Source organism: Amblyraja radiata, chromosome 28 (genome assembly GCF_010909765.2).
Source record: "Amblyraja radiata isolate CabotCenter1 chromosome 28, sAmbRad1.1.pri, whole genome shotgun sequence".
Classification (NCBI taxonomy): Eukaryota; Metazoa; Chordata; class Chondrichthyes; order Rajiformes; family Rajidae; genus Amblyraja; species Amblyraja radiata.
In genome coordinates this window covers 9,343,404-9,370,064 of record NC_045983.1, presented here as the reverse complement: position 1 = coordinate 9,370,064, position 26,661 = coordinate 9,343,404, and the positions used below count along the sequence as shown (strand labels likewise).

Genomic DNA, 26,661 nt, shown 5'->3' with positions numbered 1-26,661 from the left:
AGAATAAATCAGAACACCAAGATCTACTAGAGGTCATGAAATTTAAAGGCAATTTAATAGAAAAACTGTCCTAAGATGATAAGTAAATAAAGCAGAAAAATAAAATGGAACTCCCTAACCAATTTACATGTGATTATGGGGAATGTTTTCTTTTCTCCCCAGCAAAGATGAATAGTCCATCAGTCCAAGAGATACAGGTTGAATGTTTCTGCTCCTTTCCAGCTGCCTGCAGTTTTCCATTTAGACGAGATTGGATATGAAAACCGGAGAGATGAAAATCCAGGAACATTTCTCACCCCCGACATCGCTTGAAATACATCCTTTTTCCCCCGAGATGTTTTGTGCCGACTTCCTCACACTTCATCCCGGTTTGTTTTGTTTTTTAATCGGGAGAAATGTTCCTTCTTGGGCAAACCCTCGGGATCAAGCTTAATTTGCTTCCATCCAGTTTTTTTTGGCCAAAGTTGGGAACTACAGGCTCTTCCTCAGACGGAGCAGGAGATGACTGACGGGATGGATAGGCCGTGAGGTGAAGCCCGGCTTAAACCAATTATGCTGCCGTTCCGCACACTCGATCTCCGGGTTCTCTGTCCCATCCCAAATGCTCCTGCTCCACTGTGAGCAGTTGTGGGATGGAGATTCCCAGTGGTCAGCAGGGATCTTGCATTTCCGTAAGGAGGCTTTGAGCACATCTCCTTGAATCATTTCCTTTCTCCTCCTGATGATCTCTTCCCCTGACAGAACTCGGAATAGCATATGTTTTGGGAGACTGGTGTCAGCAGACTGGAGTAACAAAGCTGGCAACTAGAACTTCTCCTTCCATAACCTCAGCAAGTCCCAACTGGTTCACTGGGGCAGCAGAAAGTGATGAAGTACAATCACTGTTGGTGCGTATGAAGGAGAGGAAGAAAATATAAGGTGCAGGAGGACCATGGAGGGGAAAGTGTGCGTGCAGAGCTGAACTCATGCACAACTTATCTTGATTCAGTACTTCGCCACATCTGGCAGACCCTGCTCCACAATGATTAAAACATTTAGGTCCAGAGGAGGTTTACGAGAATGATCCCTGGGATGATTGGATTAACATATGAGGAGCGTTTGACGGCACTGGGCCTCTACTCGCTGGAGTTTAGAAGGATGAGGGGGTACCTCATTGAAACTTACTGAATAGTGAAAGACCTGGATAGAGTGGATGTGGAGAGGGTGTTTCCACTAGTGGGAGAGTCTAGGACCAGAGGTCATAGCCTCAGAATAAAAGGACGTACCTTTAGAAAGGAGATGAGGATGATTTTATTTGGTCAGATTGTGGTGAATCTGTGGAATTCATCGCCACAGAGGGCTGTGGAAGCCAAATCAATGGATATTTTTAAGGTGGAGATTGACAGATTCTTGATTAGTACGGGTGTCAGGGGTTATGGGGAGAAGGCAGGAGAATGGGGTTGAGAGGGAAAGATAGATCAACCACGATTGAATAGTAGAGTAGACTGGATGGGCTGAATGGCCTAATTCTGCTCCTTGAACTTATGAACATTTATTCACCTCGTTAACAAGGGGATAAAGTCTATGTGGCACAATACCAGTGAAACAGCTGTCTGGGATGTTTAGAGAGAGGAAGTTTATCTGTGTGTGTGTACCTTAGTAATAACATACCAATGGAATTCTCTGCCACAGTGGAGGCCAATTCACTGGATGTTTTCAAGAGAGAGATAGATTTAGCTCTTGGGGCTAATGGATTCAAGGGATATGGTATATGGGGAAAAAGCAGGAAACGGATACTGATTTTAGATGATCAGCCATGATCATATTGAATGGCTCGAAGGGCAGAATGGCATACTCCTGCACCTATTTTCTATGTTTCTATCCTTAGCAAGATTATAAAATAGACTCTGCTTCTAGCGAGGAAGGGTTAAGTGTTTAGCAGACACTCAGACATCACTGTATGGAACTCCGCTCGGCTCACTTTGCCAGTGAGGCATCAGACCCTCAGCAATGTATCACAGTTGTGCGAAAATGATAAAGTTTGTTATGATTTAATGGGATGTTCCAATAGAAGAGTTAGATTATGAGAGCAACGGTGATTTAGTCTGATTTGCGTGTGGTTCGTTCAGCTGGTTCTTCCCATAAAGTAGGGGTCTTGCACAGGACCTCAATCCCGAGGTCGTCAGAAGGTCAGTGTAAATGAAGTGGGGCTGTTTACCATCTGTAATAAAGCAGGAAGAAACATGCAGAATTAGTATACCTTGACTACCTGGAGGATCTAACATGTGATCATCAAATACATCCTAAGATAGACACAAAGTCTACTCAGTGGGACAAGCCACATCTCCGGAGAGAAGGAATGGGTGACGTTTCGGGTCGAGACCCTTCATCAGACTGAATCAGGGAAGAGGGAGATACAGAGATAAGGAAGTGTAAGGTGTGAAAATGGGACAACGGGAATGGTGATTGAGGAACATGTAGAATAGATCATTGTTAGCTAGGTGATGGTAACAACAAAGCCAACAGAGATAAAATGTAAACGACACAGTCAGACTAGTCGGAGAACTGGGAAGGGGGTGAGATGGAGAGAGAGGGAAGGGAAAGATTACTTGAAGTTAGAGAGGTCAATATTGATACCGCAGGGGTGTAAGCTGCCCAAGTGAAATATGAGGTGTTGTTCCTCCAATTTGCATTGGGCCTCACCCAAAAGGTCACCCATTCTACCCTTCTCTCCAGAGATGCTGCCTGTCCTGCTGTTACTCCAGCATTTTGTGTCTATCTTCGGTTTAAACCAGCATCTGCAGTTCCTTCCTGCACCATTTTCTATTAGTCAGATGGAAACATAAAAGGTTCAACACGTCTGCCATGTGTAAATATATGCTTGTTGTCCTCAGCCTCCTCACCCTCCCTCCCATGTGTAAACTTCAAAACATTTGGATCAAATAAATCAAAATAATCTCATGTTCTCTCAGCACTGATACACCTCGGAGAGCAACCATTTAACAAAGATGATCATTTCATTGGGGACACAGTGATCAGTCCATCCATAGAAGAAACAATGGTATTAGTCACCAAAGCAGAGGTCAAAAGACATTGGGTATATTGGAATGCCAGGTTCCCTTCATCTACCAGTTTTAAGACATATTTTATTCTGAAGAAGGATCCTGACCCAAAACGTCACTTACGTATTCATTCCCTCTACAGATGCTGCCTGACCTGCTGAGTTACTCAAGCACTTTTATATTTTATTGAATATATTTTGCCTCTCCTTCGCTATTATGGGTCAGAATACTAACATTTCCTATTCAACACCATGGGAGCAGCTTAATTGGAAAAGCTGGCAGCCTTCCAGAGCCAAACTCTTCTCTTTGGACAAAAATCCCCACAGCTGCCTACGTCCATGGAACAAATCAAACTACCTTCAGATCGCAATGAGAACTCGCGCTCACAATCTGCCACATTCCTCAATTCTTCTTCAGCAGCCAGTTGGTCCACTTGAGCTTGGAGTCAGTGGCGGGCGCATACCGGATACTGTTAAACTTTTCCATGCCCAGCGACTTCAACACACAAGCTCGGCGATGACTGAATGTATCAAAGCTGTGTTTGCCGTGGTACGCCCCAAAGCCACTCTCACCTGTGAAAAGGCAGAACATCATTAGTTTTGCAAAAATAAAAATTGGGAAAATACAATATTGAAACATAGAAAATAGGTGCAGGAGTAGGCCATTCCGCCCTTCGAGTCAGCACCGCCATTCAATATGATCATGGCTGATCATCCAAAATCCGTACCCCGTTCCTGCTTTCTCCCCATATCCCTTGATTCCGTTAGCCCTAAGAGTTAAATCGAAGAGTTAAAACATCCTGTGAATTGGCCTCCATCGCCCTCTGTAGGACATTCCACATCATAATCCACGACATGAGAAATCATGTTTCAAGGGTTACATCGTATCAGCAAAACATCAATTTTACTTTCAGAAGCAAACTATCAGTGATATATTTGTGAGGTATTTAGATACAGTATATTCCACCCTTAAAATATGAGTTTCCCACAGGGCTCTTATTCCAGCTGCAGCAAGCTTCAGTGCATTCTTCAGTACAGTACTGGACTTTGGAATGTGCCCATCTACGACACACACCTGTGGGCGGTTTCCTCTGGCAGTTTCCGCCATATACCCACCAGACAAGACTAACAGGCTCTGGGCAGGCCAAGGTGACCATTCCAACAAGTTCATTCACCCAGCAACAGCTGACATATGACGCAGGGTAGAGTTGCTGCCTTACAGCGCCAGAGATCCAGGTTTGATCCCGACTATGGGTGCTGTCTGTACGGAGTTTGTAGGTTCTCCCCTTGAATAAATAAATTGTTATTTATTAAACTTTTTCTTTTTTTTTTTCTCTTCCCCCGTTATGTACTGTGTTTACATATTCACACATTCTGTTGTGCTGCAGCAATTAAGAATTTCATTGTCCCATCCCCAGATGCCCAAATCTGACAATAAAACACTCTCATCTTGACCGCGTGGGTTTTCCCCGGGTACTTTGGTTTCCTCCCACACTCCAAAGGTGTAAATAGACATCTTGGGTAGCACGGACAAAATGGACTGAAGGACCTGTAATTGTAGGTTAATTGGTTTTGGTAAAATTATAAATCGTCCCTAGTGTGTAGGGTAGTATTAGTGTAGAGGGTGATCGCTGATCGACGTGGACTCGGTGAGCCGAAGGCAAGTGTCTCTGTTGTATCTCTAAAGTCTAAAGACCCTTTACACATCCCCAGGAACCGATCGTAGAGTACATAGCGTCACACTGCTGCTTCATAAGTTCACAAGTTCTTGGTGCAGAATTAGGCCATTCGGCCCAAAATGTCTACTCTGCCAGATCATGGTCGATCTATCTTTTCCTCTCAATCCCATTCTCCTGCCTTCTTCCCACAGCCTCTGACACGCTTAGTAATCAAGAATCTGTCAAACTTGCGTCAGAAATACCCAATGACAAGGCCTCCTCAGCCATTTGTGGCAATGAATTCCACAGATTCACCACCCTCTTAAGAAGGACATTCCTCATCTCCTTTCTTAATGTGTGTCCTTTTATTCTGAGGCTGTGCCCTGTGCTCCTAAACTCACCCACGTGTGAAAACATCCTCAGATGAACCTCAACCAAAACCACTAAATCCCTTTCTGGAGCTTCTCGGACAGCACATACGTACTTACGTGGATGGATTGGTGCCAGTCTCACTCCAGTACAGCCACCTCGAAGGAAATGCGCTTGGAGTTACACCGTCTCAGAAGGATCTGCAGAATAATCCCTCTCACTGCCAGTCAAACAGGTCTTGGTGCTTGTTTGAAAGTACTGGTGATGAGGCATGCCGCTGTACAACTACTTGGGACACCATTCACCAGGGACCATTGTTCTCTTTTATGTGTCCTGGGGATATTCCATGCTGCCCACTGCCCAAATGGCATGTTCTTACGCACAGACTATTCTACGGGGGAGGGGTACTATGGCGCAGGCCAAATGATCTGTGGTTAGACCCATCGTCTACAATACCATTTCAGATCCACTTCCAGTACATACTTGCACTTATTTCTATACTTAATGGGTTGGGCACCGCGGATGCAACTACACATAACTATAAACAGTTCCAGCCAGCATATCTTCTGAGGCATCACTCATTATGATCACTGGAGGCTTGTATTATAATGCTGCTACAATGAAATTTGTCCCTTCAAGATCAGACTATAACTTATTAAATCAAATGTCACTGATTTGAGCAAGAGGTTTTGTGCAATATGATATATGAATGAACTTTATTTATCCCAGGAGGGAAATTGGTCATTGTATTTAATATATGGTAGGTAGATTAAAAACATGCCTCTGAGTTTGGCTTGTAATTGACAAGTGCCCTGTGTTTGTAATACAACTGGAGCATTGTGGTGCGAGCTTGGATGACAACCAAACTGTTTTATTGATGGATTGTGCAGCCTACTTCATCCATATTTATTTTGTGAGGAATGCAGATAAGGGCAAAGGCCACAGCAAAACTGGAATAAACTGGTATGATTGGGAGTGATTTAAAAGGGATCTGAGGAGCGTTTTCCACACAGACACCGGTGGATGCATGGAACAAACTGCCATAGGAGGTGGTGGAGGCAGATACAATTGCAATGTTTACAGACATATGGACAGGAAAGGTTTAGAGGAAAATGGATCAAACACAAGCAAATGGAATTATTGTAGACAGACATATTGGGTAGCAAGGACAAAATTGACTGAAGGACCTGTTATTGCGGAAACATGGAAACATAGAAAATAGGTGCAAGAGGAAGCCATTCTGCCCTTCGAGGCAGCACCACCATTCATTGTGATCATGGCTGATCATCCACAATCAGTAACCCATGCCTGCCTTCTCCCCATACCCTTTGATTCCACTACCCCCTAGAACTCTATCTAAGTCGCTTTTAAATTCATCCAGTGAATTGGCCTCCACTGCCTTCTGTGGCAGAGAATTCCGCAAATTCACAACTGTCTGGGTGAAAAAGTTTTTTTTTCTCAGTTTTAAATGGCCTCCCCTTTATTCTTGGACTGTGGCCCCTGGTTCTGAATTCCCCCAACATTGGGAACATTTTTCCTGCATCTAGCTTGTCCAGTCCTTTTATAATTTTATATGTTTCTATAAGATACCTCTCATCCTTCTAAATTCCAGTGAATACAAGCCCATTCTTTCCAATCTTTCCTCATATGACAGTCCTGCCATCCCGGGAATTAACCTCGTGAACCTACGCTGCACTCCCTCAATAGCAAGGATGTCCTTCCTCAAATTAGGAGACCAAAACTGCACACAATACTCCAGATGTGGTCTCACCAGGGCCCTGTACAACTGCAGAAGGACATCTTTACTCCTATACTCAAATCCTCTTGTTCTGAAGACCAAAATGCCATTGGCTTTCTTCACGGCCTGCTGTACCTGCATGTTTACTTTCAGACATGTAAAAGGGTTCAAAAATAAGCAGTATCCCAATATAGGTCAGTTATGTTGCATCCTTTAAACAGAGAGAGGCAGGGTACAAGTGCAAAGATTATCTTCTGTTAAATAATAAATTGTAGCACTTTTCCATGTGAAAAAAGTCACCTTCCCTTTCCAATTCATCCATCACTGTTGCTGCTCGAGGTATTCCAGAGAAGGAAATCTTTGAAAAGCAAGATTGTGAGAGGGAAATGTAATGAGCAGTTTTACAATGTAGAGGGAAAGACAGCCACGTTACCCATGGCAAGGTTCCATGAACAAAGGTGAGAAGAACGCTGTATCTCTAACTTATTGCATCACATCATTGATGAAAATCAAAGACCAAGCCTACATCCTCATCTGAAACCGCTGAGGCACTAAGGTTAGTGCAGAAGTGGAAAAATTCAGCATGAATGTTCAGAGATACAGTGCGGAAACAGACCCTTTGGCCCACCGAGTCCGCGCTGACCAGTTATCACCCCATACACTAACGCTATCCTACACGCCGAGGACAATTTACAATTTTTACCGAAGGCAATTAACCAATAAACCTGTACGTCTTTAGAGTTTGGGAGGAAACCTGGAGCACCCAGAGAAAACCCACATGGTCACGGGGAGAATGTACAAACACCGTACAGCACAGAACAGTGAGGATTTAACCCGGGTCTCTGATGCAGTCAGGCAAAAACTCTACTGCTGTGCCACCATGCTGCCCAAAGAATGAGGTGAGTCTGTTTCTGTGTGATACACCTCTATGAGTCCGCTACTTCCTTACACTTCCTGATCCCACCGCAGAGAAACCAGTTTGCTTTCCTTCCGTCTGTGGCATGTTATGTTCGACCTACTGTGCAGTGCGGGCAGGAGGCAAAATGTACAAAGTGAACTCACCAACACCCCCGAATGGGAGCGTGTGTACGGTGTAGTGGATGAGGCAGTCATTGGCTGTTACACCACCGCTGGATGTCTCTGCAATCATCCTTTTGATCAACTGCACAGAGAGGGAGAGAGAGAAAAACACAATGACAACAATGGCACAATGGTAGAGTTCCTGCCTCACAGCGCCAGAGACCCTGGTTCGATCCTGACTACGGGTGCTGTCTGGACAGAGTTTGTACGTTTTCCCTGTGATCGTGTGGGTTTTCTCCGGGTGCTCCGGTTTCCCCGCACACTCCACAGACTTACAGGTTTGTAGGTTAATTGCTTTCTATAAATTGTAAATTGTCCCTAGTTTGTAGGATGGTGCTAGTGACAGACGGTCGGCACGGACCCGATGGGCGGAAGGGCCTGTTTCTGCGCTGTATCTCTCTAAAGTTATGTCCTTCCATTCGGTGAGAAAGAACCTGACCTGGAGCTGGTTGCCTCCCTGCAGTGGCAATGCTGAGATAAGGAACTGGAAGCACATGTCCAGTCCCTCAGACCAACACACAACACTGCCATAGAGGTTCATAGAGAGAGATGGAGAAAGCTTCATCCCCAGAGCTATCGCTGCTCTGAACCGGCCCTGCTGAGTGCCCCCCCACCCCCATGAACTGTCTCCCTCAGATGGTCACGTCGCACATCGACCCGGCACAGACATATTTGCACTTTAGACTGTTTTACTGTTCTTTTTTTTAATAAATCATATTTCTCGGGGTATCTAAATTTTATTAGTTGTTTAAGTTATAACTATCGGATGGAAGCTGCATATCAAATCTCGTTGCACCTATGTGCAATGACAATAAAAGATATTATTATTATTATTATTATTATTTGATCCTGGTGGCCTATTTTTGAAAGATAAATAGAAAGCATAGGGCCTTTCCTGTGCATTCTGTGTCATATATCTAAACCTTGCTAAGCAATATTTGATTCCGAGACACATACCGAGGTGTTGGGGCGGAGAGAGAAAGTTTGCTCAGAGATCGGAGCATCTGGAAAGATGGGAGAGATGGAGATGTTTAGAGGGTAAATTCCAGAAGTTGGGAGCTGGAGGCTGCGAATGGTGGAGCGATGACATTCAGGGATACACGAGAGACCAGAGATCTCGGAGGGTTGTGGGCTTGGAGGATGTTTTAACCGGGAAAACGTGGAAGAGTTGCGAGCATTGATTATCTCTGGGCAGAGCGAGTCCAAGCACAGGCGTGGGTGGAAACAGCGAGCCTCACCTTCTTGTTGTGGGAGAAGACGTACAGAGCCAGAGGCTTGTCGCGCCGGCTGATGAAGGCGATGGCCTCGTCCACACCATTGACCGTGACGATGGGCAGCACCGGCCCAAAGATCTCCTCCTGCATGATCCTGGAGTCGGGATCCACGTCCGTCACAATGGTGGGAGCTGAGCGAGGGAAGGAGAGACGGGAAGGATCATCAACAGAGTGAGGCGTTGGCCAGTTAGTCACAGGCCTGCCGGCTTTGTGTCCCTGCTCTCTGCCCATCGGCTGTGGGCTCAGTCCCTGCACTTCTCCACTCAGCACCTCCCCGTGCAGCTCGTGTCAGTTCATAAGTTCATTAGTTACAGGAGCGGAATTAATCCATTCGGCCCATCAGGTTTATTCATTCATGGCTGATCTATCTCTCCCTCCTAACCCCATTCTCCTGCCTTCTCCCCATAACCCCTGACAGCCGTACAAATGAAGAACGAGTTGTACGACCAGCAGGCAAGCAGGCGACTGGAATGGGTCAGGGTCGGGCGTGGGGACAACCAGGACCACCCCTCCCTCCCTCCCTCAAACCTCTGACCACAGTCACCAGGGCAAGGGCTGCCCCGGCCCATGGGCTGAGGGAGGGATGAGGTACCGTTGCCGTGTCCCACCTCATCGCTTCCTCCCGCTGCCTCTAACTCCGTGCCCCTCCCCGTACCTGGTCCACGGCCCAGACCACCCTTTCCCAGCACCCACCCAGCCAGCCCAAACCTGGGCCTGAGCCCGTCCCAGTCACACCCACAGCCAGGAGAAAGACCCTACGGCCATTTCTAAACTCCTGCCGATGAAATAAGGGCAGGAGATCTGGTCCTTGATTCCTCTACTCTTTGTAGACGGCTCTGTGCATCTACACCATCATTCCTCTCTTCCCTCTCTCCTGTTCTAGATCATGTCATACGATCATAAGTGATGGGAGAAGAATCGGCCGTTCGGCCCATCAAGTCTACTCCGTCATTCAATCATGGCTGATCTATCTCCCCCCCTCCTGACCCCATTCTCCTTTCTCCCGATAACCTCTGACAACCTCCTTCTCCTCCTTTCCCCCCTCTCCATCCCCTACCATCTCATCTCTCTCCCACAATCTTTCTCTCTCCCCCTCCCTTTCATCATGATTGCCCTCTCCCCCTTTCCTCCTCCCCTCCTCTCCTCTCTCTCCTTTTCTCTCCCGCCCTGCCCCCTCTCTCACCATCGCTCCATTTCTCTGTATCCCCTTCTCTCCCTCCTTCCCCTCTCCCAGTCCATCTGGTGCTGCAGTTCAGGGGGTTAGAGGACAGTGAAAGACTCTCAGCGAGACTCTCTCCAGAGAGGGGAAGGGGCTGGGCCTTCTATGAGCAGGGAAAGCCGGAACGAGAAACTACCTCTCACGCGAGGGGCTGAGAACGTAATGAAACAAGTAAAACAGCAGGAATTATTTATGGTTCCGTTCCATGACAGGACAGTGACCTCGCTGGTCAAAGTGTGAACTAAACTGAGATCTACTTGAACAGATATCATACATCATCCCACTGGTACATTGGCCCTTGTGGTACACTGTCTGTCTGTGACAGGGTGGAGTGTAGTACTGTCAAGGTGTTGGTGAGGCCGCATTTGGAGTATTGTGTTCAGTTATGGCCACCCTGCTCTGGGAAGGATGTTCTTAAGTTGGAAAGAGTGCAGAGAATATTGCTAGGACTCATGAGCCTGAGCTATAGGAAAAGGTTGGGCAAGCTAGGAGCTTGTTCCTTGGAGGATGAGGGGTGATCTTATAGAGGCAAACAAGATCATGTGGAATAAATAAGGTGAATACACAGAGACTTTTACCCAGAGCAGGGGAATCAAGAACCAATAGATTTAGGTTTAAGGTGAGATGGGAACATTTCAATTGGAACCTGGAGAGGCAACATTTTCCACACAGAGGGTTTGGGGTTTATAGAACGAGCTGCCGGAGGAGGTAGTTGAGGCAGGTACTACAACAATATTTAAAGGACACTTGGACAGGTACTGTATCTCTAGTGTCTAAACTGAGTAAAGAAGGCTCATGAACTTAATGTTGTCTATCCATGTCTTCCAGTGGCGTTGTCTGACCCGCTACTCCAGCACTTTGTGTTCTCTGCAGGACCTTGCCCTTTCACAGGAAGGAGGCAATGAGAAATCTAAGAGCCTCCTGATAGCTCAGTCCATCATTTAGAATTTGAAGGAGACTGCTGTTGTCTAACAGATCCAGTGGCACCAGTTAAAAGGCTGAGGAGTTTGTGGTTATTGTTCCCCAATCAACTGAAAGGAATAAGTTGTCAAATCACTTATTTCATTGCTGGTTGGGGGCCCCTTGGTTTGCTATTCATTCCAACTTCACAATATCAACTGGTACTTATACAGTTCAAAGGCATTTCACAGATGACTGTTAACAAAATAGAGACACATCCCAGGTGATGGTTCCATGGTGACCATAGTGGGTTTTAAAGAGTTTGGAAAGGCAGAGAGGTTCGGAATGGAATGGAAGAGCTTGGAGTTACAGATGGGTCCCTTTTTGTTGGTTACGTCAAACGACACTTGTTCCAAACGTATACTGGCTCCATCCGCCAACTCTATCTCCGTTACATCTACAACTGCATCGTGCAGAACTTGTTGATTTCATTAACTTTAATCTTCATTTTCACCCTGCTCTCAAATAAGAGAATAAAGATGGGTCCCGACCCGAAACGTCACCTATCCATGTTTTCCAGCGATGCTGCCGGACCCGCTGAGTTACTCCAGCACTTTCGGCCTCTTTATGGGGTCAAAGTAGTTGGTCATGTGATGGTACTAATAACATTGGGAATGCTGGGACACCAATTTGGCGAGGAGGGGGGAGGATTGGAAAATAAAACTGCAGGTATTAGAAATAGGAAATAATATCAGCAAATGCTAGAAACACTCATTAGGACAGGCAGCATCCGTTGAAAGATTTGCAGAGTTAATATTTCTGGTCTGAGAGCCTTCAGCACAACCACAGAATTGGGATGAATGCAGAGAGAGGTTGGACAGGTCTGGTAAGAACTAGCAGGGGGAAGAGTTATTTGCACTGGCTGTGCTGAAACGGGCACGGCTGGTGATTTTACAGGTGTGGAAACAGGTAGTCTGAGTCAGTGAGAAAATATATGCTCAGAAGTTTAACTCCAGCAACCACAAGCCTCGATGAATATACAGACTCTGTATCATCATATGCCAGCTTTAGTGAGGGCAGTTGCATTCCAACTAGGACCCACACCTCCACTGACTCCTCTGTCAAGCTTCTCAAGTTTGCGGACGACACAACCCTGATTGGACTGATCTAGGATGGGGAGGAATCTGCCTACAGACAGGAAGTGTCACAGCTGGCGTCCTGGTGTCATCGCAACAACCTGGAGCTCAATGCTCTTAAGACGGTGGAATCAGGCACGTGCCGTCAGGGTGGGCAAGGTAGGCACTGCCTACCCTGACTAAAATTATAAAATGGTAATTACTAAATATAAATAGTAAAGGCATAGGAGAATTATGCCTATCTAAGAGATCGATCTCTTAGGTAGGCATAATTCTCCGTGCCTTTCAACCGCAGCACTTGTAACCATTGAAGGTCTGTGCAGCCCGGAAGCGAGCAGGTAAGATCATCTCTGCCCCTCTCACCCTGGCCACAAACTCTTTGAATCACTTCCCTCTGGAAGTCTACTCCGGACTGTCAAAGCTGCCACAGCCAGACATAAAAACTGCTTTTTTTCCCACGAGTAGTAGCTCTACTCAATAACCAAAAATCTGTAGCCTCCTTTTGCTCTGGTATTTTATTTAATTCACATGTTTAATCAATAATGTTTTACTATTAATGTTTAATGTTTTATGTATCATTCATACCTGTCACTGTATTTCATGTTGTCACTTGTGGGCAGAGCACCAAGGCAAATTCCTTGTATGTGAATTCTCGGCCAATAAACTTATTCATTTAATCATTCAAATAGGGCACTGGCATTGTGTCCACCCTATTTGCTGTTAATGATTGCACTTTAACCACATTTGATTTTTTTCTATTACAAATCTCAAATTGTGGAGTACAGAGGCAAATAAATAAACGATGGGTCTTTGTCCCAAACATTATGGAGGGCACTGTACATGGCTCGGAAAGGTTTAGAAGGGTATGGGCAAACGTGGGCAGGTAGGACTAGTGTAGAACGGCCATGTTGGATGCCATGGACAAGTCAGGCTGAAGGGCCTGTTTATGTGCTGCATGACTATGACAATGGTTGTATCACCTCCCACAGATGCTGCACGTACCTATGTAGAGATCCTCTTCGTCGTTTTTACCGCCATACACCACATTCACTCCCTCCAGCAAAGACATAATTCTCTGAAAATGGTGCTGATTGACAATTCGCCCGTAGTCCGGGGATTTCTGGGGATCGTTTCCGTAGAATTCCTGGAACAGAACAAAACAGGCAGATGAAGACGACTCTTCAATGGGCATCCCATGCCAGTGTCTAATGCAAAGGGAGCTGTCCACAGGAGGTCAGGGCAGGGTAACGACAAACCATACCCCCATCACCATAACTGCTTGGTATGTTAGATGGGAGATAAAATGAGCGTTGCACACCTTGACCTTTTCATGGAACTTACCGTCCACCGATACATCCCCAGATGAAATGTGCAGATGGAACGAGGATAAAAGCCCAAGGCTCCACGAGGGCCAAAATGACTGAGGAAAATATTTTGATCAGGAAGGTTGTTGGGGTTATCAGGCATAGAAATGGCTCTCAGTGGTTCTTGAATCTGAGGTCCATTTTAAAACCTACCATCATTATGGCCTTACATTATATGCAACTCCAGTGCCATTATGTGAAGGCATTTTAGATTCTCACATGGCATTGGCATTGGGTTTCTTGATTAATTATTAGCTTGAGTGTTTGTTAAAATGTAGATAGCTTATTACTGAACATGAAGTTAGTTATTGTCCTATAGCATAAGTGTGTATCGGTAGTTTAGATACTACTTTGGCATTGTGTTTGGTTTTCTTGGTTGAGTGCTTATCCTGGTGTTCTAGCACGTACTTTGTGTTTTAACAGTAATGGACATCAGCACTCCCATATCAATGGGCAGCCACTGGCTCAGGAGTAAGACAGTCACAAATTGTTGGAGTAACTCAGCGGGACAGACACTGTCTCTGGAGAGAATGAATGGGAGACGTTTCAGGTCGAGACCCTTCCTCAGACTGAGTCAGGGGAGAGGGAGTAAAGCCCAACATCCCGTCACCACAAAGTGAGTGTTCGTGCAAGAGGGCTGACCTTACCAGCAACTCCCACCCACCGAGAATTAACAGAATGAAAATGTGGATGGGGAAACTGGGGATGGAGCCACTAGAACCCATTCACGTCCCATCAACAATCTCACTTGTCTTGTCAGACACGCAATGCCCCTGGTGGCACTTTCCTCTTTCAGATGCCGACTGACTTTTCTCTTTGCACTCACTGTAATGGCGGTGACGATCTTCTTCACTACTTGGTCTTGGATGTCTTCACTGCACAGGATGTAGTCGGGGGCGATGCAGGTTTGGCCACAGTTAGCATATCGGCCCCATGCTATACGTCTGGAAAGGACAGACCAGTGGTTCACAGGCCGCCAAAACATGATGCCACAAAATTCACCCTCTGCTCTGAAATGTTTAACTGAGACTGTTCACCCCTCCATAACGTATCTGTTATGTATTACCCGGAACAAGAACAACAACAGAATAAGTGATTTAACAGTAATTTACTAATTAACTTCAAAACTTGGTACATCAACGTGACATGTATAAAATGGCAGCAGCCTTTCAGGCTGTGTCCCGCACAGGTCCTGTGTCACCGCCATCTGGTGTTCCTAACATACCGCGCACATGTGTGCACCCATGACGCTCCCTGCCAGCACACATGCGAGTAAGATGCCGGCACACATGCGTGAAAGTTAACACGGATGGCTCCGTTTCCTTCGTTCCCATGCTGTACCCATGCCCAGCTATGGAACCTTCATGGGAATTTATAAGGCCTTCTCTGCTGTCTCCTCCCAGCTGCTGCATTTTATCTATGCAGAGCTGTCTCTACGGTAACACAAGTGTGACATCTTCCACCTCCCTCCCCCTCCCCCTCCCCCTCCCCCCCCGTGACCAGAGGCCAACCTGCAGGCAACGTCCAGATCGCAGTCAGTGTCCACGTAGCAGGGACTCTTGCCGCCGAGCTCCAGGGTGACGGGCGTCAGGTGCTTGGCGGCAGCCTCCATGACGATCCTGCCGACAGCAGCGCTGCCCGTGTACAGGATGTGGTCAAACCGAATGCTCAGTAGCTCCGTGGCCTCCTTCACTCCTCCATTGATGACAGGGTAGAGCTCCTTGAAGAAAGAGGACACTCAGTTAGAAACACAGACAATAGGTGCAGGAGCAGGCCATTCGGCCCTTTGAGCCAGCTGATCATCCAAAATCAGTATCCCGTTCCTGCTTCTTCCCTATATTCCTTTAGCCTTAAGAGCTAAATCTAACTCACTCTTGACAACATTCAGTGATTTGGCCTCCACTGCCTTCGGTGGCAGAGAATTGCACAGATTCACAACTCTCTGGGTGTAGAAATGTTTCCTCGTCTCAGTTCTAAATGGTCCAACCCATATTCTTAGTTTAGTTTAGAGATACAGTGCGGAAACAGGCCCTTTGGCCCACCGAGTCCGCGCCGATCTACGATCCCCACACAGTAACAACATGCTACACACACTAGGGACAATTTACACTTATACCAAGTCAATTAACCTACAAACCTGCACGTCTTTGGAGTGTGGGAGGAAACCGAAGATGTCAGAGAAAACCCACGCAGGTCCCAGGGAAGGCGTACAAATCCCGTACAGACAGGATCGAACTGGGGTCTCTGGTGTTGTAAGGCAGCAACTGTGCCACCGTGCCATCGTCAGTGCAGTGGCCCCAGCCTGGCTACACTCACCTTGTCCAGGTACTGAGGGAGGAGCTGGGCCAGGAGCTCTGCCGTGTTCCCACTCACTTCCGACGGCTTCACCACCGCCGCATTTCCTGGGAGCGGGAATGGAACACCGAGTATTACACTGAGATTACGGCATCAGATCTGGCCATTCGGCCCCACCTGGCCATGCTGGCATTGCTGCTACACCCAAGTCCCCTCCCACACGTCCTTCTTTTACCTCCTCCAGCTGCTGTTCCCCGAGATTCTGCTTAAGGCATCACTTCCATCCACCCCAACACTCCCAGCGGTGCGGAGCTACAGGACCCTCCTCACCCCACACCTGGTTCTTTCCCCACATACCCTGCCTCCACCACACCTAGCTCCTCCCTCCACACTCTACCCCCCCCACACCCAGCTCCTCCCCCCACACCCTGCCCCCCACACCCAGCCCCCTCACACCCAAAACCCCCCCACACCCAGCCCTTCCCCCCCACACCCAGCCGTTACCCCCCCACACCCAGCCCTCCCCCCCCCCCACACCCAGCCCTTCCCCCCCCCACACCCAGCCCCCTCACACCCGAAACCTCCCCACACCCAGCCCTTACCCCCCACACCCAGCCCTTACCCCCCCACACCCAGCCGTTACCCCCCCCCACACCCAGCCCTCCCCCCCCCCCCCCCACACTGACCTCTACTGACCTGTCTGGGAGTTTGTGCATAACATGTATTAACATCTATCATTTATTTTGAATTGACATCCTCTGGTTTGCATCTCCCGGTGAAATAGACGTGTCCACAGTGTACTGAGACAAACAAGGCTGTCTCTCTGCTCAACCTATGCGCCACTACAGAAGTGCGGACATGACACTGGGGTTCGGGAGGGGGGGTGTAGCCTCGGGAATCAGCCACGGTTCCTACTCCTGATCCCCATCCTGGTCGGAGTTCCCAGATCCCGGATGAGTGCAGGAGAGTGAGCCGGCATTCCCAGGGGATGGCAGCTCCACACGTGGGTGGAACGGCCCCACAGCCCACTCTCTTCCCACCAGAGAGCCCAGGACATTGGTCTCTGGAGCTCCCAGCACCGCGGTCCCAACACGGAACATCACCTCCTGGACCAAAGACTGACACAACTGCAGAATTTCTACGGAAGTTAAGACTGAAACCCCGGGCAGGACAGAGAAGACGCTTCACTCCTCATCGAGGGTAATGTTACGGGTGAGGAAATAAAGGGGAACATACCTGCCGCGATGGCCCCAACTAACGGCTGCAGCACCAGGGCCAATGGGTAGTTCCAGGCCCCAATGATAAGAACCACACCAAGAGGCTGGCGGTGAATGTACACAGTGTCCATCATGGTCATCATGCTCTTCGACATGTGCTCTGGCTCCATCCACTCGGGCAGCTTGTTTATGGCCAAGGTTATATCATTCAGAATACCCACCGTTTCATAAATGTCCACCGCAAATGCATTCTGCAAATTCAGACAGGAGGGAAGTCTTTAAAAAAAAATAATCTTTGCCTTTTCCTATTCCCTTCTTTTGCTCGGGGCAGGGGAAGGGAAAGGGGGAGGGGGGGGGGGGGGAGGGAGTTGGGGGGTTGGCGTGGGCAGGGAAATTTCTTGGGTATCGGGAATCTCCCATTTTGGAAAAAAGCAGGGGAGGGCAAGGTCTCTTCAAGGTTTAGTGCAGGTGAGGGTCGTCGGTGGTGGAGGCGATTGCAGGCTAGGTTGTGCGGGCCGGTGGCGGCTGCAGAAGGTCTGTCATGGAAGCTGGAGCGAGCCGGGGGGGGTGGTGTGGGGGACAGACGGAGCAGCAAGCTGGGGAGGCAGAGAGAGTGGGGCGCGGTGCGGGGGTACAAGCGGCCAGGGATTCGGCACGAGCCAGGGATGGTGTCGACAGCTCAAATCGGTCATGAAGAGGTCCGTTAAAACGAGGGTTTACAGTGTTGGCATTCAAGGATTGGGTGTGGAGATGCAACAGGGCAGGAAATGGCAGAGAATGAGTAAAAAATCAATCCCCTCTCGCTTCTGAATGAGATCATCATCCTACTGAAGGTGCAGACACCCCTCAGGGTGATGAGGACCTTCAGATCGCGTTTGGGGAACTTTATTTCCAACCTTGTGCAGATCCTTCTGCAGCGCCTCCAAGATTAGATCCTTCTTCTCCGTCAGCATCTTCTCCATGGCCCTCAGCTGCTGCAGGCGGAATTCCAGCGGGCGGGTTTTGCCCAGGTTGTAGGCAGCTCGAGCGCCGGCCACCACGGTCTGTATCTCCTCCATGGTGGGCCTCAGCTCACACAGAACAACAGCAAGATGTCTCCTCAGCGACTCCACGGACACGGAGCAAGGCCTGGACAAAATCTGAACAGAGAACAGGTCCTGTGTTAGAATGGAGGCGCAGATGCTGGAGTCTGAAGCAAAATACAAATCCAAATTCACCGAATTCATTCAAATGGGTATTGAGGGAATCAAGGGATTTGGTGAAAGCAGGGGAAAATGATGGAAAGATAGATGATCAGCCATGATCTTGATTAACGATGGCGCAGGCTTGAGAGACCGAAAGGTCTACTTCAGATCTATTTTATTATTTAGTTTGGAGATACAACATGGAAACAGGCCCTTCGGCCCACCAAGTCTACGCCAACCATCGATCACCCTTTCCCACTAATTCTACATCATCCCACTTTCTCATTCACATCCTACACACTCAGGACAATTTGCAGAGGTCCAATTAATCCACAAATCTGCACGTCTTTGGTATATGGGAGGAAACCCACGCGGTCACAGAGAAAATGTGCCACAGCCAACACAAACAGTAAGGATCAAATCCAAGTCCCTGGTGCAGTGAGGCAACAGTTCTATCAATTACTGTATGTTCCTACGCATGAAGAAAGGACAAGGTTTAAATTCACACGTATGCTGGATTATGTTGTCAAATAATAAAGAAGCACCTTATCCAGGAAGGTGATTATCACAAAATAAAAATTGTATCGTAGGCAGTTAGCAATGGATCATTCATATTTCAGCTGGTAGACTTTGTCACAGTAAACCAACCTGACAGTATACAAAGTTCTGTTGCCGATTCATTGGTCTTGTCATGCACTCTTGTGCAAATCTGACCTTTCCTCCTCCAACTCACCTACCATCCTCGTAATCAATCTGACAAGCTTTCCTATAGAGTCAACGTGGAAACAGGCCCTTCGGCCCACCGAGTCCGTGCCGACCAGTGATCCCCACACATTAACGCTGTTCTACACACGCTTGGGGCAGTTTACAATTATACCAAGCCAATTAACCTACAAACCTGTAAGTCTTTGGAGTGTGGGAGGAAACAGGACATCCCGGATAAAACCTACGCAGGTCGCGGGGAGAACGTACAAACTCAGTACAGACAGCACCCGTAGTCAGGATCGAACCCGGGTCGCTGGCGCTGTAAGGCAGCAACTCTACCGCTGTGCCACCGTGGTTCCCCTGAAAACCTTTCTTACCAACCCGAAATCTCACCCATCCTTTTTCTCCAGCGATGCTGCCTGATCGGCTGAGTTACCTTGTGTCTATCTTTGATCGCATTTGCACCTTGGGTACCCCTGGCCTTGCCCTACCAATGTCACTCTCATCACCTTATCCAGCTCACCCTTAACCTCCCGACATCTTAACACAAATTTGTTTTCAATGGGTCTTCCACTTGGAATGTTAACTCTGTTTCTCTCTCCACAGATGCTTCCTGACCCACCGAGTGGTTCCGGGACTTTATGTTTTCTTTTTATTTCAGATTTCCAGCATCTGCAGTTCTTTTTTATAATTCATTTACAGGTAAGAGTCCCAGTACAATTACTTTCTCTTTCTATAGTTGAAGGTATGTGGCTTATCATGCGTGACTAAACAAGTATACAAGAACCACACATAATCAATTTAAGACGAGAATGAATTACTTATTTGGAATTTCTTGTAGCAAAGTCATCCTAAGTTATCCAAGTCACACTTGTGTTCACTTTCCAGCCAGAAATTGACAGATATGCTCCAGCACACATTTCCAACTGTGTGTTTCCGTGTCTCACAACAAAGGGCGACACGGTGGCGCAGCGGTAGAGTTGCTGCCTCACAGCGCTTGTAGCGCCAGAGACCCGGGTTCGATCCTGACTACAGGCGCTGTCTGTACGGAGTTTGTACATTCTCCCTGTGACCTACGTGGGTTTTCTCAGAGATCTTCAGTTTGCTCCCGCATTCCAAAGATGTACCGATTTGTAGGTAAATTGGCTTGGTATAAGTGTAACTTGTCCCTAATGTATGTAGGAAAGTGTTTGTGTGTTGAGATCGCTAGTCAGTGCAGACTCGGTGGGCCGAAGGGCCTGTTTCTGTGCTGTATCGCTAAACTAAACTAAACTAAACTAAACTAATGGGGCTAATGAATTGATGCATCATCTGTTATCCGAGAACCAAAACAATGGGAAAAAAGGTAAAGATTTTCTTTCTGGATCGCAGAAGGCGGAGGGGATGAGATAGAAGCGTATACAATCATGAGAGGCGAAGATAAGGTGAAAAGTCAGAACCTTTTTCGCTGGGTTGAATGAGCTAAGCTGGAAGGTACAGCATTAAGGAGAAAGTTTAAATAGGGTTCGTACACTTGGAACAGCTATAAATTCAAGGACTTTTCAAGGTCTAAAAACCCAATTTTCAAGGACCAAAATCTGGACTCTACCAAGGATCACAAGCTTGCCCACCTCCAGTCTGGTCCCTCCACCGACACTCCTCGACTCGACCGTCCGCCGGCCAGGAGCTCTACCGCTGGACTGCAGCGCCGCCTGCCCGACCACCACGAGGCCGAGATGGCAACCACGAGGAGCAGCAACAACATCCACCGCCTCTCCGACCCTCACCGCCTTCCCGGCCAAACCCAGGCCCGGACCACCGAAACTGCCGCCTCCGGCTGCCGACTCTCACCGCCTCCCCGGGGTCACTGCCGCCGTTGTCGGGGGGCCACCGATGCTGCTGCCGCCGACCCGTATCTCTACTCCAGCCCCTCATGGGCCTCCACCAGCGACTCTACCGACCGTCTCCTCTCCACTGGCCACCAGCGGGCCAGAGGCGTCATTTCACAAGAGTTCCAGACTCAGCACCAGACCCACAACCTCCACGATGCAGACAGCACGTGGTTTGGCTCTGCTGGGTCCTACTTCTCCCCCCGACCCCCCTCCTACAAGGGAACCGCAGTAGTGATGGGTCTTCCCCTTCCCCCTCTTTTAACCAGGTTACCCCGACCACACACCCACTAGTTAAAATTCCTCGCTGTTTATTTTGGCTTTGTTTTTTTACAGACGTGCCGGAGCGGTGCTCCAGTGAGCTCCGGCAGCACCCCATCACTGGACACCATCTTCCCTCTCTTGTCATCTGAAAACAAGGGTTAAGAGCAGGAGGAAAAACACTGCACTGTCAACATTGTGAACCAGGCAGTGGGAATATAAAAGCAAAAGTAAAAGCGAGAAATGTGGACCGGATGCATCATTTCAGTCTGAAGGCCATTTATCCACAGGATGTGGCTGCTGCTGCCAAGATCAATATTTAATACACATCCCCAAATGTGTTTAAGATCTGCAAGGTCACTTCAAAGGCTCAGTGGGTACAGGGTCACGGCAGCCCAGAAATCTACAGAAGATAGTTGCTTCCACTTGCGAACCACACAAGCTTTACAAGAGTTACATCCACAATTATAAATACTATTTCTGTTTTGAATTTTGTTTGATAAGAAGTAATATGTCCCATCCAACTTCAGAGTGTTATTTGTTCAGAAATTTCATACTTTCCTTCTGCAAGGGATGCCGTTCAGCCAATTGGGGTACACACAGCCTCTCTAGGCAACTGCTTCAATCCCATTCCCAAAGTATTTACCTGTAACTTATTCTCTCTCACACAGCCATTAACTGCTTCTGATGCCACTACTCGAGACAGCATGCGTAATCTGTCCATTTCCCTCCACAGCTGCTGCCTGAACCGCTGAGCTCCTCCTACACGCTGAGTTCCTCCTCCTCCTCCATCAGTCTGAAGAAGGGTTTCGGCCCGAAACGCCGCCTATTTCCTTCGCTCCATAGATGCTGCTGCACCCGCTGAGTTTCTCCAGCATTTTTGTGTACCTTCGAGCTCCTCCTACACTTTGTGTTTTGCTCAATTTTTAAATATGTTAGTTGAGGATGGGTATTCCATGAGGCACTTGGAAGAATGTCGTTAACTGGCATGATGGGGCCTGGGTTTAATGTCTCATTTGAAAGATGGCGCATATATATAATCATATAATCATATTACAATTACAGCACGAAACAGGCCAACTCGGCCCTTCTAGTCCGTGCCGAACACTTATTCTCCCCTAGTCCCATCTACCTGCACTCAGACCATTACCCTCCATTCCTTTCCCATCCATATACCTATCCAATTTATTTTTAAATTATAAAATCGAACCTGCCTCCACCACTTCCACTGGAAGCTCATTCCACACAGCTACCACTCTCTGAGTAAAGAAGTTCCGCCTCATGTTACCCCTAAACGTCTGTCCCTTAATTCTCAAGTCATGTCCTCTTGTTTGAATCTTCCCTACTCTCAATGGGAAAAGCTTATCCAACTCTGCCAACTCTGTCTATCCCTCTCATCATTTTAAAGACCTCTATCAAGTCCCCCCTTAACCTTCTGCGCTCCAAAGAATAAAGACCTAACCTGTTCAACCTTTCTCTGTAACTTAGTTGCTGAAACCCAGGCAACATTCTAGTAAATCTCCTCTGTGCTCTCTCTATTTTGTTGACATCCTTCCTATAATTACACGACCAAAATTGTACACCATACTCCAGAATTGGCCTCACCAATGCCTTGTACAATTTTAACATTACATCCCAACTTCTATACTCAATGCTCTGATTTATAAAGGCCAGCACACCAAAAGCTTTCTTTACCACCCTATCTACATGAGTTATTCCTAGATCCCTCTGTTCAACTGCATTCCTCAACTCACTACCATTTACCATGTACGTCCTATTTTGATTTGTCCTGCCAAGATGTAGCACCTCACACTTATCAGCATTAAACTCCATCTGCCATCTTTCAGCCCGCTCTTCCAAATGGCCTAAATCTCTCTGTAGACTTTGAAAATCTACTTCATTAGCCACAACACCACCTATCTTAGTATCATCTGCATACTTACTAATCCAATTTACCACACCATCATCCAGATCATTGATGTACATGACAAACAACAGTGGACCCAACACAGATCCCTGTGGCACCCCACTAGTCACTGACCTCCAACCTGACAAACAGCCATCCACCATTACTCTCTGGCATCTCCCATTCAGCCACTGTTGAATCCATCTTGTTACTCCACCATTAATACCCAACAATTGAACCTTCTTAACCAACCTTCCATGAGGAACCTTGTCAAAGGCCTTACTGAAGTCCATATAGACAACATCCACTGCTTTACCCTCATCAATTTCCCGAGTAACCTCTTCAAAAAATTCAAGAAGATTAGTCAAACATGACCTTCCAGGCACAAATCCATGTTGACTGTTCCTAATCAAACCCTGTTTATCCAGATGCTTATATATATTATCTGGGCTGTGGAACACTTGTCCATGCCACGCTGGGAACAGCACTCTAGATCCAGTCTTCCAAGGATCCAACCTACTGGAGAAATGACTGCCAGCCTACCAGCTTTAGTTGAGGTTAGTTTAGAGATACAGCGCAGAAACAGATGCCTCAGCCCACTGAGTCCGCACCAACCAGCAATTACCCCGTATACTAGCACTATCCCCACACATTAGGAACAATTTACAATTTTACTGGAGCCAGTTAACCTACAAACCTGCACGTCTTTGGAGTGTTGGAGGAAACCTGAGCACCCGGAGAAAACACACGCAGGTCAAAGGGAGAACATACAAACTCTGTACTAACATCACCCATAATCAGGATCGAACCTGGATCTCTGGTGCTGTAAGGCAGCACCTATTGCTGCACCACTGTAACGCCCTTAATGTTCTCAAGACAACTGCATCAATCCTATTCCCAAAGTATTTCCTTGTGACTTATTCTCTCTCACATGTCCATTAACTGCTTCTGATGCTCCTACACGAAGGAGTAACTTAAGGGCCTGTCCCACTTTACAATTTTATGAGCGACGACCGGCGTCAGTGACTGACGCCCAATGACGCCAAAAAGCGTCAAGAAGTACGGCAGGATACGACATAGCCGCGTCAAGGCACGACACTCCGCATAACCATGCATCACCAATTTCCACGCGTCACCTTAGGGCAGGACACGCGTCACCATGCGTCGCCATAGGATGGCATGCAACAGCATACGAAAGCATAGAACAGCGCCTGAGACGTCACAGCTGTCAAGCTGCGTCAATGTACGCCCACCCGCGACATGGTATGGCAAGATACGACAGGTTGCGTCATCTGGGGCATGCATCATGACGCATCGTTGTCGCTTAGTGACGCACGGTGATGCATGATGACGCACAATAAATGAGCATAGTAGGTATGTTACAAAACTTACCTTCAGCGGCGCTGCAGTTCTGCCACTGGCCATGTGCGCGATTTTGGCGCCTTTGAGAGGGGGGTGGGTTTAAAATGCCGTTTTCTCCAGCCTGTTGAAATCAATCTTTGTCAGGCTGTTTAGCTGCTGAAGGAAAATCGCTCCGACATATGTTTTATCAAGTTTTTTAAAAACAGCGCTGGATAATTTAATAGCAGGAGTAAAATAAAAATCGTCTTCTAAAGCCGTCAACGCCGACAACGGGACGGATCTCACGTACAGGTCAAAGCATGGTAAGCCGTTTATTTTTACATATAAACGTGCTTCTTAGGATGCCTTTAATCAAAATTTTACGTTGCGAAAAGGTGATTTAGGCCCCATACGAATCGGCAGTGTTTTTCCTGCCGATATGGGGTTTAAATTCACCGCAAATGCAACTTTCCAATCGATCCCGTTCCACAAAATCCCACTCGCAAGATGATTTAAATGGCCATTAATTTACGGGAATTAAACACTAAATTCCTTCCATTTGGCCTATAAATTCATGACAATGAGATTTAAAAATCATGTTATATTGTGAATTCTTGTGTGAATGTTATTTGGACACTTAGGCTATTTAAAAATGTTAACCTTTTCTTAAGAAATGGATAGATGTTTAGATCTAGTAATTGAATTTTTTAATTAGCTACAATTAGGTAACTAACTAATTATATGCTTTAATTTCAGGTCATCCAAGTAAGATTGTTTCATATTTGTTTCAGAATGGTTCAATCTATAATAACTGAAAATTTCATTCAGTTCTCTTAATTTTTAAGAAAGTTATGGGCTTTTGACTGTCCTTGATCACAGCTTTTGAGTTGTCAATGGAAAAGCAATAGGGAACAAGATGCTAATTTCCAAGTATGAAAATGGCCATAACCTTTTTAATACTGAAGATATGAAAGTGAATTAGGTGTCAAATTAAACTTCTTTTTATGCTTTATCTGATGGGATAAATTCCAGACTTGATTTTTAAAATCTCAACATTTTGTAACATTGCTAAGCATAGGCAATGACCATGCGTCACCCGCAGGATGTGGGAAAGGCAGTCAAGTGTGAGCTCCATGCAGATAAGACTGGATGGTAGGACCAGACCTGGGTATCTGCAGCTGAGAGGCAGACGCACTACCTGCCACACTACAAACCGCATTGAAGATCCCAGCGGTAGACTACAAGTACCAAAAGACCATCTCATCGTCGATACACATAAGAAGAAGGGTCTCAACCTGAAACGTCACACATTCCTTCTCTCCAGAGATGCTGCCTGTCCCGCTGAGTTACTCCAGCATTTTGTATCAACATGCAATATATATTCTCCCATCTCCAGCTGAGAACAGCAGCAAAAACAGTTAAGTAGCCAAATGAAATTAAAACCATATCATTCCTCTCTAAAGGAAGATCAGCAATGATTGAATGGCAGAGTAGACTTGATGAGCTGAACAGCCTAATTCTGCTCCTATAATTTATGAACTTGTAAATGACTGGGCACTGGTGATTATCCAGAGAGACCACGTTATTCCAGATTACCATTGGTTAGGTCTGATTTACACCACTGGTGATTATCCAGAGAGACCACGTTATTCCAGATTACCATCGGTTAGGTCTGATTTATTTTATTTGAGATGATATCCAACCCAGCCAGAAACAGGAATTTAGCAAATCAGAGCATTCGTCAACTCCTCTTTCACTGGTTCACTGGTCTCCAAAAAACAAACGAACTCCTGACCTTTAAACTGGCTTTGCCCGACATGAAGTTCGAACCTTGCTCCTACCCAAACTAAACAAATAAGCGAGTTCAGTATTCTGACTGCGCATGCCCAGGTCAAAGGTCATTTATGCGTAAACAGCCATGGAAAGCAGTGGATCTACATTTCTTCCGTTTTTTCCAGCTTTGATTCTTCTCGGTTTGGTGAGTGAGCGAGATCGTGCTCGTCCGTGGTCGGTGTCAGGTCTGTTGAGTTGCTGCTGGGCTGTCCCCGTCCCCATCCGGGGTGCTCTGACAATGGCCGAGGGCGGCCGGAGGTTTCGGGCCAGGCT

At 47.1% G+C, this 26,661-nt stretch overlaps 1 protein-coding gene across 3 annotated transcripts in view; it reads right to left on the bottom strand.

Annotated features, from left to right (window-relative positions):
- The window catches only part of LOC116988810 (aldehyde dehydrogenase family 3 member A2-like), a 40,587-nt gene that overhangs the window by 6,855 nt on the left and 7,071 nt on the right, over nucleotides 1-26,661 (bottom strand). The window contains exons 2-11 of one of the 3 annotated variants that reach the window (XM_033045739.1): nucleotides 18,187-18,429; nucleotides 17,310-17,541; nucleotides 16,095-16,180; nucleotides 15,290-15,498; nucleotides 14,605-14,722; nucleotides 13,417-13,558; nucleotides 9,124-9,290; nucleotides 7,868-7,967; nucleotides 3,399-3,613; nucleotides 30-2,200 (exon numbers count right to left, since the gene is read on the bottom strand). In XM_033045739.1, coding sequence (XP_032901630.1) covers nucleotides 3,444-3,613; nucleotides 7,868-7,967; nucleotides 9,124-9,290; nucleotides 13,417-13,558; nucleotides 14,605-14,722; nucleotides 15,290-15,498; nucleotides 16,095-16,180; nucleotides 17,310-17,541; nucleotides 18,187-18,348 — 1,386 coding nt within the window. In that variant the 5' untranslated portion in view covers nucleotides 18,349-18,429 and the 3' untranslated portion in view covers nucleotides 30-2,200; nucleotides 3,399-3,443. Of the gene's footprint in view, nucleotides 1-29; nucleotides 2,201-3,398; nucleotides 3,614-7,867; nucleotides 7,968-9,123; nucleotides 9,291-13,416; nucleotides 13,559-14,604; nucleotides 14,723-15,289; nucleotides 15,499-16,094; nucleotides 16,181-17,309; nucleotides 17,542-18,186; nucleotides 18,430-26,661 lie in introns of those variants that run through there. The other 2 variants (XM_033045741.1, XM_033045740.1) reach the window with 2 other exon arrangements.